Here is a 15,780-nt window from a genome sequence, read left to right as displayed (position 1 = left end):
GTAAATGGTATGTCACCATTAGATCAAAGGAACTATATGAGAAAATGCACCTAAAAGAATTTCACAGAGATTTGCCACCTGGGGTACATCCAGATACAGAGTGCAAAGAAGATCAATAACCCACGCCGATAAATCTGGGCAAAGGGGCGTGCTGAAATGGCTGTCTTCCAAGACAAGCGACGATGATATAATGGAACTTAACTTAGCCTATAGGCCGTCAGGTTTGAAAAGGGAACTTAACTTACCTCCTTAATTAACACTGAACTGTATACACCAGTGATTTATATATGTATCACCTTACTTTTTTTTTTTTTTTACTAAAATGCAAGCATTTACGATGTACATTACTAAGGGAAAAGACTTGTACAAATTATTTTTTGTGTATTGTTTACTTACACAGGCTATAGTTCATGACCTCCCCCCCCCCCCCACATTTTTTTTACCTCTAAAAAGAAACTCCACATTGCTTTTGATGTCATGACCCCACCTCCTTACCCCTACCCTTTAGGACCTCACCCCCTTTTTGTACCCACTCTATGTCATGCTAATCAACACTGTACTGTATATATATCAGTGTTTTATATAGGTATTACTTTACAAAAATGCAAGCATTTTAATTAAGATGTACATTACTAGATGTACATTTTTTCTCTCCTCTTTCTTCTTGTATATGATTAATATAATTACTTATTTATTAAATGAAATGTAAATTGTTACTGTAAATATGTTTTATTTTGTTTTATGGAAAATAAAAGTATTTAAAAAAAATAATTTACAACAGTTTTTGATTCCAAAAAATAATTAGTAAAGATTAAGTAATATGTTGAAATAAGAATGAATAGATTGATGAAAGCATATTTACTTAGTTCTTACCATACCTTAATTTTATCATGTGTTTCTAATCTGCTGGATTTCCCTTCCCTGTCCCGACTTTAAATCTTTATTTACAGAAATTTGAGAATACTTATCAAAAATAAAAAAGCTGCAAAAATAAACTTAAAAAAAAAAATTCCTGCATAATACCTACACATTGGTAGAAGAGTGAAAGAAATAGCTTTTAATGTAAATCTACTCAAGTCCTTATATGTTGAATAATGAGAGAGTAATGCAACAGCTGAAGACTTTCAGATAAGGATAATATGTGTTATCAATATAAAATGTATTTTTTTTTTAATAGTAGGCTACATTGCAAACCATTGAACATTTAGCTCAAATATTAATAACATAAAATTTAGCATTAATTATAAATCTGTCTAAAAATAAAAACATTATTTTTAGGATACTAACAGCTTGATTGAAAATATTGTTTTCATTTGAACATTGTTAAAATAAGCATATATTTTTAAATTAAATTTTCAAATTAAAATAATTATAGTAATATGGTTTAACCAATCTACAGTGTTTTGTGTTTATGTTATATTCATGAATGTTGTTTTATTTATAACTTATATTAATCAACGAACCAATAATTCTAAAGGTATTTGAAGGATGTTTAATTCAGAGATTATGTTTTATAATAAAAAACTGAGGGCCACTCAATTGACATATGCATACAGTTAGATATTTCTAGGAATTCTTTTAATACTTTAAATGCTTTACATTCTGTGATGTTTTAATAATGTTATTCTTTTAATTAAGAAATGTCATTCATTACAGAACTAACTCTTCAGTAGCATCACTAGGCATCCATTGAATAATACTAATGATCAAATATATTAATATTATAGCATTTATAATGTACCCAAGTTGTATAAGTATATATAATTATATTGCCGCCAAAGTATACAAGTATTTACAGGAAAAAGGGTACTGTGACACACTGTCGACTTAAGGAATTGAGAATGGGTCAGAAACAATAACCCTCACTTATTTACCCAACCAACTTGCTCAGTTAATTAACTTTTGATTTGCCGAAAAATGAATAAAATAAAATAATTTATAACATAGTAATAGAGAATTATTAGTTAATTTAATGACATACCCTGTACAAAAAAATAGAACATAAAAATAAATTTACATTAAAAATTAATTTAAATATGGTGTGCTATCCACCATCAGAGGTCATTGTGGTTCTATTTAAAATGCCATTCAAAATATTTTAACATACTGAGAACCAAAGTCGATATATTTTGAAAACTAATTTAGCCACATTTATGGTTAATATTTGTGACACATTAAAAGGAAATTTGAGGAATGTTAATGTGACAAATATCTGTCAAAAGTCAAAATATGATTATTATATTTAACAAGAATACTATAAGAATCACAAGCTGAGAAATGATATTTAACATCTTTTGAATTGAAAAACATGAAAGACAAAATCCTCCTTGAGCTAGTCCCCCCATAAGTCATGACTGCATTGTAATAAATAATTAGCGGTGCCTCATTTTATTATATTTTAAACTCTATATCAGAAAGTTAAATATGAATTTGCTAAATTCATCAGTTCTTGTTTTTGTATTAGTCAGTCCGATTAAATACGCTAAATATAAACATAACGCCATTTTATGAAATTGCATAATCAACAAGTGCATTTTATTAAAACAATCATAACTGATGACTAGTACCTATATGCTAGTTCCCATCAGACATAAGCTGGGGAGGGCAGTGGTTGACCACTCAGTCCTGCAAGTATATTGTCCACTGTCAAGTTACACATTGCGTTACGAGTTTCGACAGTCGCGCTAGCTATGTGGGGGGTGACTAACAAATTCTTCAGAGTCAACAGTTTATGATTTGTAGGAAGGGGCTCTGGTGTTGTCACATCAATGGCAGCAGCGCCAATCTGGTGGTTCAACAAGGCTTCGTATAATGCATCATGGTCTACTAAAGCACCACGAGTTATGTTAACAAACACTGCATCATTTTTCATTCTCTTAAAGGCATCAGCATCAAACATACCTCTGTTAGACTCATTTAGAGAGCATGTCACAAGAATAAAATCTGAGGTCTCCAGTAATTCATGAAAACTAACAAACTTAGCCTTCACTGCTTTAGCTTCAGGTTTATCACTATTGCCACAGTACAAAATTCTGGCTGGCTCAAAGGCAGCTAGACGTTTAGCTGCAGCCATACCGATCCTGCCCAGACCCACAATGCCTATGACAGAACCAGAGACTTGTTTGCCAGCCAGCCATAGAGCATTTTCCCACTTGGTTCCCCACACTCCATTGTGGACACTCTCAATTCCTGCAAGAAACAAGTTTTTATCGTACATGAAATTATGGTCCAAATTTTTAAATTTAAAGTACAACTAATAATGGTACAAATGTGTAAATAGATGGGATTACAGTCTAAATTTGTAAACTTAAAGCAATTGAAAATTTTACAGATAAAATTAAATAATGAAAAAATTTAAACAGACAGAATTTAAAAAAAGAATGTGTAAATTTTAAAGGCAAATTATCAAAGAAAAAGATTTAACATATGTATGAAACTGAGCTGGAAGTTTGAACATAGTAAATTCTAAAAAGAAATTAAATAATTAAAGGAAACAGATGGAATTAAAAAAAAAATTTAAAATTTAAACCAACATAATTCCTTACACCAATCATCCAAAAATACCAATAATTAATTTTAAACCATTCAAGAAATAAAATTTTTAGTGAGATAAATGTTTAAACAAGAATGTAATGGGTGAAGAGGGTAAAGGTGAGACTATCTTGAGTCTGTGATAAGCGAGACATCCTTGAAACATACAATTGGTTGAAAAAAGTTTCTTTTTTATTTCTTACTACAACATATTTAAAGTGAAATACAGCAATTTCAATAAAATACAATTAGATATCAATTTACTATTAATATAATTTGGTAATGCTATACTATTTAAATAGCTTGTAAACAGAGAAACCCGGTATCAGAGTTAGGAATAGAGTGTATGAGAACCTGGTGAGAGATCAGTTAGCAACAAGACAAATGTGTTGTCAGAAGAGTTAAGTCAAATAAATAAAAAAATGGAACAAACCCTCCTGGAATCTTCTGCCAGCAGCCAACAAAAGCCCAACCGCCATCTCCGCCACAGCCTTGGTTAATGTATCTGGAACACATCCAACTTGAATTCCCCGTTTTCTACACTCCTCAAGGTCAATGTGCTCAAGGCCAGAGGAGAATGTGCCCACAACTTTCAGTGTAGGACCTGGGTAGAGACATAGAAATAGTTTGAGACATGCAGAGTTTATATGATGTATACAACTTTCAGTGTAGGACCTGGGTAGAGACATAGAAATAGTTTGAGACATGTAGAGTTTATATGACGTTTATAACTTCAAGTGTGGGACCTGGTTGAAGTGATAGAAATAGTTTTAGACATGCAGAGTTTATATGATGTATACAACTTTCAGTGTAGGACCTGGGTAGAGACATAGAAATAGTTTGAGACATGCAGAGTTTATATGATGTATACAACTTTCAGTGTAGGACCTGGGTAGAGACATAGAAATAGTTTGAGACATGTAGAGTTTATATGATGTATACAACTTTCAGTGTAGGACCTGGGTAGAGACATAGTTTGAGACATGTAGAGTTTATATGATGTATACAACTTTCAGTGTAGAACCTGGGTAGAGACATAGAAATAGTTTGAGACAGGCAGAGTTTATATGATGTATACAACTTTCAGTGTAGGACCTGGGTAGAGACATAGAAATAGTGTGAGACATGCAGAGTTTATATGATGTATACAACTTTCAGTGTAGGACCTGGTTCAATGGTACAGTAGTTTTAGACATGTAGAGTTTATATGATGTATACAACTTTCAGTGTAGGACCTGGGTAGAGACATAGAAATAGTGTGAGACATGCAGAGTTTATATGATGTATACAACTTTCAGTGTAGGACCTGGGTAGAGACATAGAAATAGTTTGAGACAGGCAGAGTTTATATGATGTATACAACTTTCAGTGTAGGACCTGGGTAGAGACATAGTTTGAGACATGTAGAGTTTATATGATGTATACAACTTTCAGTGTAGGACCTGGGTAGAGACATAGAAATAGTGTGAGACAGGCAGAGTTTATATGATGTATACAACTTTCAGTGTAGGACCTGGGTAGAGACATAGAAATAGTTTGAGACAGGCAGAGTTTATATGATGTATACAACTTTCAGTGTAGGACCTGGGTAGAGACATAGAAATAGTGTGAGACATGTAGAGTTTATATGATGTATACAACTTTCAGTGTAGGACCTGGGTAGAGACATAGAAATAGTTTGAGACAGGCAGAGTTTATATGATGTATACAACTTTCAGTGTAGGACCTGGGTAGAGACATAGAAATAGTGTGAGACATGCAGAGTTTATATGATGTATACAACTTTCAGTGTAGGACCTGGGTAGAGACATAGAAATAGTTTGAGACATGTAGAGTTTATATGATGTATACAACTTTCAGTGTAGGACCTGGGTAGAGACATAGAAATAGTTTGAGACATGTAGAGTTTATATGATGTATACAACTTTCAGTGTAGGACCTGGGTAGAGACATAGAAATAGTTTGAGACAGGCAGAGTTTATATGATGTATACAACTTTCAGTGTAGGACCTGGGTAGAGACATAGAAATAGTTTGAGACATGTAGAGTTTATATGATGTATACAACTTTCAGTGTAGGACCTGGGTAGAGACATAGAAATAGTTTGAGACATGCAGAGTTTATATGATGTATACAACTTTCAGTGTAGGACCTGGGTAGAGACATAGTTTGAGACATGTAGAGTTTATATGATGTATACAACTTTCAGTGTAGGACCTGGGTAGAGTTAAAGAAATAGTTTGAGACATGTAGAGTTTATATGATGTATACAACTTTCAGTGTAGGACCTGGGTAGAGTTAAAGAAATAGTTTGAGACATACAGAGTTTATATGATGTATACAACTTTCAGTGTAGGACCTGGGTAGAGTTAAAGAAATAGTTTGAGACATGTAGAGTTTATATGATGTATACAACTTTCAGTGTAGGACCTGGGTAGAGACATAGAAATAGTGTGAGACATGTAGAGTTTATATGATGTATACAACTTTCAGTGTAGGACCTGGGTAGAGACATAGAAATAGTTTGAGACAGGCAGAGTTTATATGATGTATACAACTTTCAGTGTAGGACCTGGGTAGAGACATAGAAATAGTGTGAGACATGCAGAGTTTATATGATGTATACAACTTTCAGTGTAGGACCTGGTTCAATGGTACAGTAGTTTTAGACATGTAGAGTTTATATGATGTATACAACTTTCAGTGTAGGACCTGGGTAGAGACATAGAAATAGTTTGAGACATGTAGAGTTTATATGATGTATACAACTTTCAGTGTAGGACCTGGGTAGAGACATAGAAATAGTTTGAGACATGTAGAGTTTATATGATGTATACAACTTTCAGTGTAGGACCTGGGTAGAGACATAGAAATAGTGTGAGACATGCAGAGTTTATATGATGTATACAACTTTCAGTGTAGGACCTGGGTAGAGACATAGAAATAGTTTGAGACAGGCAGAGTTTATAATAGTTTATGTGATGTATACAACTTCAAGTGTGGGACATGAATGTATTTAATGGATACAACTTTGGGTCAAACATGTATTGTATAATGGGACGGAGTGGTCTAGTGGTAGAGAGCTGGACTGCTAACCTGTAAGTCTCGAGTTCGAATCCGGGTTCAGGTCAGTAGACAGTCCCTGAGTCCACCCAACTCTGATGGGTACCTAACTCACGCTAGGGAAAGTATTTCGCTTGCCCCATAGACTGTCAGGTTTGAAAAGGGAACTTTATTTACTACTTATTTATATATTGTACAGTTTTTAAAATAGCTTTAGAAATGCAGAATTTAAATGTTGTAAGTATACACAGCCTTCTGATGCTTAATTTACAATAAATGATAATATATTTATAGAAGTAGCCCTTCCAGTGCTACATCTAGAATGGTAAATCCACTTATGTTAAGACCTGTACAAGCTCAGGTGAGATTAGAATCATCTTTAGATCTACATAAATTAAATTGTGATATAAACAAGTTCAAATTTAATATTGATAAAAGACTTTAAAAATCCTTTGTCACTAAAAATATTATTATGACTTAAATTAGTAAGTAAATTAACAGTGTCATTAACACATAACAACTATATCATTGTTAGCTAAACAAACCTAGATCTAAGAAAATGGTGTCTCAAGCTAAACTAAAAGATAACAGGTATAACTAAAAATAGAACTAATATCTGATATGTACTTGCCAGCAATATCAAGAGCTTCCTTATCAATACGGTCCATAGGATTCACAAATAATGCATACGTTCCAGGGATGGAATTTAGGAATTCATCCCGAGTGATGGGTCTTTCTTCAGGAAATATAACAACTTGACAAAACTTCTTTAACCTGTCCAAGCCAGCTTGGGGGTACTTTCTTGGTAGAAAAACTGTGGGTAAATGTGTTGAGTCCATAGTTTTTGCAGCCCTACAGTAAGCAAAACAGAAGTTAGACTACAAAAAATCTAATCATTAGGGTAAGTGAAAACAGGTCTTACAACTAATAATTATTATAATAGTTGGTAAAAAGTTATTAGATGTGCGGTAAGTAAGTACAAAAGAGGATAAAACAATGTTGTTAATATTTCTATTACTTTTTTATTCCATCATTAATCGTTAATATTAACTCAAGTTACAAAGATTTAATTCTAGCCTAGTACAAGTTATAAATCTTAAATACTAGCCTAGTATTATTTTTTCTCACCCATGTACTATGTAAGTTTTTCTATTGTATTTAATATTAGCATCCAGGATTCACTGATTTACATTATCTTATTATTTGTCATGTGTTCCTATTGATGTTTTTATTTTTCAGTATGTTGTGGCTGCTGACGTATGCTTTTATGTGTTCAGAAAAACATCTACATAAATGATACACCAAACCTTTAGGTACATTGGTGTCACCCCTTTCCTGCATGGTGTTATTTTAGTGTTTTATTATTTTTGTGTATCACAGAACCCATGTAATTTAAATGTTTTACGTTTTCCTAATAATGTAATACCAATATGGATATGCAAACTAATGGAGCAGTATGTTGCAAAAAACAAGTTGAGGTTCTCAAAGTCTCTTATAAATACTTTGTTGTTATTATTTCTCTAGTATCAATATGTATGTTTCTACTCTAGCTATCATCTCCAATGTGATGTTAAACAACATGCAAGTTAGGGAAATCCCTTGATGTAGCCCACTTCTGTTGAAAACTCTTGGACCTTTATTTTACTCTTTGTGTTTGTTTAAGTTACAAGTATTAATATTCTGATCTTGTTTTGTATTCAAAAGAAGAGTTTCATAGATATATTTTCTCCGATGCTGTCATTTTGTTTCCCACATAGAATTGGTGTAGTGGGATGTTAATAAACATTGCACTTTTCCATTATTTTTGTATGTTTTGGTATTATTAAGCTGCTTCCCAACCCTAGATTTCATACAGTAATAAAGAACACCTTAGGGAGAAAAGTGGTCACTCTTTTGAATGTAAAAATAAATATTCTAAAACTTAACAATTTAACAGTTTTTTTTTAAAATTTCATGTTTTAAACCTTTCATAAACTTTTTGTAATATAAATTAAACAACACACCCAATCATGACCAAGGTCAATTACAATCTAATACTGCAGAGAGAAATTATTGTTTTGAAACAAAATTATAGTAGTAATGTAAGTGGGGAAGTGATAGGGAGTTTCTGACTTTGACAATATGTGACAATGGAGACAGTGAGAGATAACTGATACAAGAGGATGCCTTTAACAAGATGATGCCTTACATAATGATTTGAACTAAAGGACAGAGACAGAACATGCAGTGGATTGTATTCCGAAGGTGACTGGAACTATTCTACTGGCTAAGTAATTATGCTAGTGTTGATCATAACAAATAAAAAGAAATAATTAGTCAAATATTTTTATCAAACGTAGGCCTACTTACAATTTTTTAGATGTGGTTCTATTTGATATAGGATTTAATGAACAAGGGAATAATATTTTCTTAAAGCAAACTCAGAAAAGTGTAAGACCTAGAATGGCTTCACTTTTCAGTAGTCTAGTAGGTTTGTAACTAAAGTAGGCCTAGTATTTCACTGGGTTATTATAGCTAAAGAAGTTTAGATTCTAGAACAGTAGTGTAGTAGGCCTAGTGTATACTGTGTATACTGTGGCAAACATTGCACTAACTGCTTGGTCTAGTAACCTAATTAATTAATTATAATCTACACAGATGGAAGAAATAAATTCAATTTAATAAGACTAGATCTGTCTGTAGCCTATAAAGGACTTTAGCAGGCCTATTTATTTAAGGTAAATTTAGGACTAGAGTACGCTACCAGTAATAAAAATAAATATATAAAAAACATTGATGATAAGGCGCTTTTAAAAGTACTGAAAATATTAAAATAAAACAATTTTTTATTTTTAAAAGAAGCATTGGTCACTCATGACACAAACTCATTCATTTTAAGAACGTTTGTTTTATTCTCATTTATAAATGTTTTGTTTTCTTTTTTTTTTGTAAAAAAAAAAAAAGGGGGGGGGGGCTAACTATAAATTTTAAAAATTGAAATACAAAGTCAATATTAAAAATTATTTAGGTTTATAAAAAACAAGTCAATGGCCTAAATTTTTGCATTCTGTTATTTTTTTAAAATCAAGTCCATAGATATGTAAAAAAAAATTTGCTTTATAATCTGATAAGAAGCCCGCAATCTCTAAAAAAAACAATTATCTGCCAGTTTGTACCTCCATCTGGTACAACACCAACCATCAGTGAACAATAGTTCACAATTGTCAACTGCTACATGTTATCTCCCTTTTTGTTATAAAATTCAGTAATTTTTAAATTAATTTTAATTGTCTATCTAATTAGTAATTAGACAAGATCAATTAAAAAAATGAAATATTTTTTGCATTGTCATCAATATCTAGAAACAAGAAAGTTCAAAATCACTGTATTAAAAGTGGAGCAAATTTTAGTTAGCCACAGACATTGTGATTGTGTAGTGTCAGTGTAGGCATACTAAATATTTAGTAAATAAAGAGCTTATAATCAAATAGGCGTTATAATAATAGACTAATACGAGTAGCCTTCTAACTAATATCCCCAGTAACAAACTGTAGACTTAGTAGTAGGCTATTATATAACACAGATTGTCATAGACTTGATTTTTATAGAGTATGTAAAATGTATTGTATACTAAATCTACCAGATAGAGTGCTATAGACTATATAGTATAGAATCTAGCTAGTCATAGGATATATACTAGCTAATTATAATTATTTATACTAGATCTAGGCCACTATTAAAAATGCATATTAGACTATAAATAATAAATATACTTAGACCTAGATCTAGATCTTATGTATTATATATGTTACGGTCAAAGCCCGAAGTCGGTCAAAGTCCGAAACTTTACTTCATTTCGTCCTTTGGGCAGCCAATCCATGGACTGACCAAAGTCTGAAATGTCTATTGATTTCGGCCTTTGGCCGGCCCAGTCCACAGTCCGCGGACTGGCCATGGTGGACCGGCCAGTCCGAATTAGAAGATCATCTTGCTAGGGACAACCGGTCAAAGTCCAAATTAGAAGACCATGAGCAGATTTAGGTTTTTTTAATACCGTAAGGATCATAAAAATTAAGTCTTTGTTGATTATTATTTAGAATTACATTGTTATTTTACACTTGCAGCGATTTGTTGTGCACTAGATTGTGCAATTGCAGTAAATGTAGCCTTGGCCGCCGGTCAGTGATTGTGAAGATGCGATGGTTTGTAGTGATTTTCCTCAGTGCCAATGAGAGTAGTTTTTTCGCAAAGAATTGAAAACTCACTTCTAGCATATAGTTGTTTCAATACACCATGTTCCGTTCCTAGCTTGTAGAAAGCGCCCTTGACGCACATGATGACTACAATGACACTTCGGAGATCACTGCAACCTCTGTCAACATCTGGTATACGGATGTGAACATTATCTCCCACTTCAGCTTGCTTAAATTTTGTTAGCATCTGAGCACCTTGAGTTTACAAGCTAGTATGAGCTGCTGACCTGTTGTCCATGGTTTATTGTGACATATTCTGCGAGTACTGTTGCCTACATGCCCTTTGTCTGCTTCATTGGCTATTCCGCATATTGCATGGACATTGTTGCCACGGCAACAGATGTGTTAGCTGAGGATGTCGTTGCATTTATGGCAACCTCCATTTCTTGTTCAATGTTCTAAAGATCTTCCTCGGTAGCTAAATTATTGAGAATCTCTCTTGGTATATTTGAAGTGCTAAGTCCCACTTTTGCTTTGCATCCAAACAAGGTTTTGTATGGCGATTGCTGGATTCCTTGATTCATAAATTGAATGAATTTAAAGGGTTCGGCTTTGTTGAGTCGGTAAAGCTCATGGTTGCTAAACCGACAAGTCTCGAGTTTGAACCCTCGGGCAGATGAGGCTCGTTAGCTGGGGACAGCCACTCTTCTAGGAGAGACAACTCCAAAATTAAAACAACTGCTGCCTTGTAGTTTGTTCTTGGTTGGACAAAGGCTATGGAAGCAAATCCAAAAAGAAAAGCAGGCTGAAATCTGAGTCAATGGCCTCAATGGCGCATAACCAGTTGACACGTAACGCTTAATTGTGTTGGAGGCGTGGTCGAGTCGGCAAAAAGCTCATGGTTGATAAATTCGAACAAAGTCTCGAGTTCAAACCCACTGGCAGATAAATCTCGATCCCCTTCAACACTAATAATTAAGAACGAAGAAGAAGAATGAATTTAAGACTCAGCCCAATAAGCTGATTCATTTGTCTGCATCTTTGAATTCTTTGTCATAATCATGTTTTGAACATCTACTGTCATTGGCTTTGGCTATGCCTTGGTTTTATGTGAACATGTTCATGCCACATGTTATTTAGTTCAGAAATAACTTGATTCACAAATTCTTTTCCATTAGGATTTGGATTATTTATTTAGGCAGCCATCTGGTTTGTCTGTCTCTTGGTCTGATGGTTCTTTTGGTCCATATTGCATTGCATATAGAATGCTATACAAACAAAAGCCAAAAAATACGCTACTCACAAAGAAACCGCACCCAGAATAATGAAAACGCGATCACAACTTAGTCTAAATAGAACATTGGCCAGGACATCCCGGCCAGTGCGCGCATTGGCCGGCCAATGTACAAAATACGCTGTCAAGTTTAAGCGCTTCGGTCTTTGGCCAGTACATCCCAGCCAGTGCGCGCATTGGCCAGCCAATGGACGAGATATGCTATTAGTGCTAAGTTCTTCGGGCTTTGGCCAAGAGAGCCAACCAATGCACACATTGGCTAGCCAATGTGGGCTTTGGCCGCACTTCAGGCTTTGACCGTAACATATATACTACTAGAAACTAGATCTAATAGGGCCTATATATTACTTATATTACTATGACCTAACCTAATAATTAATTAATAAATAGGCCTCGGCCTATTCATATATTATTAATTATTATAAACTTTTACTAGATCTAAACTAGAGTTTACTAGATTCTAGATCTATTATCTATTAAAGACTATATAATATCTAAGAAGTAAGACTTTTATTTATAAACTTTATTATTATTAGGCCTAACAATTATTAATTAGTAATAATTAGTCTAATATCATGGGTGGTCTCCTTGTTATAATATTATTAATATTAGGCCTACACATATTTAAAAACTAAAAGATTGGAATCTAGATTTTTTATCTAAACTTATACAAAAAAAAAATGTATTCAAAAAAATTTATTCAAACAACGGTTACAATTGTAGGCACAAAGGCCTTTTTTCACATTGGCCGTTTAAACAAATAAAGCAATTCAATAACACATAGCAGTAACACATAGCACTGAAAACGTGGAATAAAGAAACAATGGTACATAGCTATCATACATAATGAGATAAAAAAGAGAATATAATAGATGAATGAGAAATGTTACAATGAGTCAGTTAGGTCATTAAATAATTTTAGTTTTAGTTTAGATTTGAATATATTTTCAGATCTAGATAGCTTTATTTTATTAGGAAGATTGTTCCACAAATTAGAACCAGAGTAGGCGAAGCTATGTTTTTGGAAAAAGGTTGAATAAGGGAATGGTAAATTAAGACGACGATTTAATTTTATGTTAAAAGAAAATAGATCTGATAAGTAAGAGGGGGCTGTTTCGTGGAATATTTTATATAAGAAAATTGATTTAGTATATATTATCTTTTTATTTAATGGAAGTATTTTAGTAGTAAGAAAAGAATCCAGACTACTAGACAAGCCAGTAATACAGGATTAGATAAGGCAGTGTAAAAGATAGATCTAGAATTTTAGAATCTAGTTCTAGAAATGTATACAGTATACATTGTTATGATTGTAAGCCTATATGTAATTATATAATATATATAGATCTACTATAGTAAGAGTAGCATATAGGCCTATAGAGTGCGGTTATAGAGTATAGTTAGTATATATAGGCCTACTCAGGGGCGTAGCGAGGGGGGGGGGGGGCGGGGGGTGCGGACCGCACCGGGTGACACCATTTAGGGGGGTGACACCAAGGCAAAAAATAGCAAAATATATAGAGAAAAACTCGAGGGGGGGGGTGCAAATCGAAAGTTTGAGGAGTGGGGGGTTTGCAAATCGAAAATTTGAAAGTTTGTCCCTGGGAAGGGTCTCTATGCCTCTGGGGGGGGGGGGGGGGGGTGACACCATTAAGTGCCGCACCGGGTGACACCCGACCTCGCTACGCCACTGGGCCTACTAGATCTAGTATTCTAATTGATTATGATCTAGAAATTTAGATCTAAGATTCTAGAATTAGAATCCGAGCCTAGGTCTAGGATGTGTACTGTCACAGTACTGTGTCTAGCACTCAGCAGAGATAGATATCTAGAAGTCTAGTGGTGAGATAGCGTAGGCATACTCATAATATTATTAGGCCTTAGGCCGGCTTAGTCCTTACTGACCCTTGCCTTAGGCCTACTTACTACTTAACTTACTAGATCTAGATTCTAGACTAGAGTCTGATATAGATTTTCATTATAGACTATAGTTTATTATTTATAGACTAGATCTAGTCAATTCTAGTCTAGATCTACTAGTCCCGTGTAGGCCTAATAAAAATATTTTAAGCTCCAGTTTTTTTGTATTGTGCCTCTATTCTCTAGATCTAGATCTAAGTGTAAAACTGCACAAAAGATAAAAATTAGGCCTAGAGATCTAGAAAATAGATCTAGATTCTAGATCTATGCTTGATTACTCGGTCCAATCTTCACTTTGTTCAATATCGTATTTTATGAATAATTCAACTGCAATTTTTAGGGGGGGGGGGTTGTAGGCTGAGGCGTGACGACATTTTAGGGGGTAGGTCTGGTTTTTGTGACGATGTGTGACGGGGGAGAGGTACAAACCGTCAAAAATTATGATGACCCCCAAGATTGTATACAATAGAATTGTTAAGATTTAGTTATACAAAAATTCTTTTAAGATGCAGAATAAATCTTTTCTGTTGTGATTTTTTCCTTGTAATTCTAAATTATATATTGAGATCTTGCTTTAAATACCCGATATCATCACTGTATGTCGTTAGGTCTATAATATAATTATGACCTATGGTATGAACTTCTATGACCGAGCGAATGTTGAGCGCGCATGTAAAAATGTGTTGTTTTTTCTTCTGTTAAACGTAATTTGATTTCATAGGTCTATCCGTCCAAATATATACATACACACACACACACACACACATATATATATATATATACACATATATATAATTGTATAAGATAGCTCATATAGGCTGCAGACTACAGCTTTTGGCCAGTTTTCTTGAACACGAATATCTCGCATGCGTTGCAGTACGCTTTAATAGAAGCAATACGTAACATTTGAACTCACAATGACCCCAAATCCGTTTTTCCCTCTTGCTGGGTTGAGAGGGGAGGGGGGGGGGGGGGACTACGGCGACGACGAATCTCGACAAGCTCATAGCCATGGTCTTGCTATGACGTATGCTATACGCCTACACTGTTCACATCTTAACCAATCTGAACTCACAGTGACCATGGCTAGACCGTGTCGGTATTTTTCTTGCGCTGACCAGAAAACGCGAGCGGGCGATCAATGGAGCAACGATGTTTTTATAGGGCCTAATTGGTGTGTTTAAAAACCTAAATCTAGAAAAAAAAATAATCTATTTAAAAAAAAAAACAATTACAAAAAGACACTCTTGCAAACAACTCAATGGAATGTTAGACTTGGATAAATACACTTTATTTCACGCAAAAACGAGAGCTTTGATAGGTTCCGATCCCGTACTGATCGAGATGCGGGAGGTACCGCGTTCTCCACTCGACCACGACGTCTTCCGATAATTGCTGTATATTTAATGATTTTGTATATACAGCTAAATATAGGGTATTTAGTAATAGCAACACAAGAACTAACGCTAGATAATCCGCATAATTACACTAAAAGACAACAAAATACGAGCAAATCCACAAGAAAAATCAAATAAACATAAAAGGTATAAATTTAATACAGGTTGTACAAGTGCTTAACGAACTTAATGCCGGGTCCCAATAGCGGCCGAGGCTATTAGGACCCGGGTCCCAATAGCGGCCGAGGCTATTAGGACCCGGGTCCCAATAGCCACTTCCTTAAATTACGGCATTTCCCCCCCCCCCCCCCCCTACGAGTGTAACGTCATTTACGGACCACCCCTTGATGTGATCTTTTTCCAGACATGTATAGATCTAGATCTAGACCTAGATCTAGATCTA

At 34.2% G+C, this 15,780-nt stretch overlaps 1 protein-coding gene across 3 annotated transcripts; it reads right to left on the bottom strand.

Annotated features, from left to right (window-relative positions):
- Positions 1-1,950: 1,950 nt before the first annotated feature.
- LOC131955475 (glyoxylate reductase/hydroxypyruvate reductase) lies at positions 1,951-14,273 on the bottom strand. 3 transcript variants are annotated; one of them, XM_059319614.1, is made up of 4 exons: positions 14,259-14,273; positions 7,226-7,446; positions 3,965-4,135; positions 1,951-3,189 (listed from the first exon to the last, which is right to left on the bottom strand). In XM_059319614.1, exons 2-4 carry the CDS (start codon positions 7,431-7,433, stop codon positions 2,585-2,587), a joined length of 984 nt encoding a protein of 327 aa, XP_059175597.1. In that variant the 5' UTR covers positions 7,434-7,446; positions 14,259-14,273; the 3' UTR covers positions 1,951-2,584. The 3 variants fall into 3 exon arrangements, with proteins under 3 accessions (XP_059175597.1, XP_059175598.1, XP_059175596.1); XM_059319615.1 differs by lacking the exon at positions 14,259-14,273 and adding an exon at positions 13,923-13,989; XM_059319613.1 differs by lacking the exon at positions 14,259-14,273 and adding an exon at positions 8,944-9,146.
- Between the last annotated feature and the right edge of the window lie 1,507 nt (positions 14,274-15,780).

Source organism: Physella acuta, unplaced genomic scaffold (genome assembly GCF_028476545.2).
Source record: "Physella acuta isolate Inbredline_101_S28 unplaced genomic scaffold, ASM2847654v3 ptg001068l, whole genome shotgun sequence".
NCBI classification, from domain to species: Eukaryota; Metazoa; Mollusca; class Gastropoda; family Physidae; genus Physella; species Physella acuta.
The sequence above is the reverse complement of the archived record's forward strand: the minus strand, read 5'-3'. Positions and strand labels throughout refer to the sequence as shown.

Coding starts and splice junctions, on each gene's coding strand:
- LOC131955475 (XM_059319614.1), bottom strand. CDS start 7,433: ATGGACTCAACACATTTACCCACAGTTTTTCTACCAAGAAAGTACCCC. Junction 4,136..7,225: donor GGAAGCTCTTGATATTGCTG/GCAAGTACATAT, acceptor GTCTCTACCCAG/GTCCTACACTGAAAGTTGTG. Junction 3,190..3,964: donor TGGCAGAAGATTCCAGGAGG/GTTTGTTCCATT, acceptor TGTTTCTTGCAG/GAATTGAGAGTGTCCACAAT.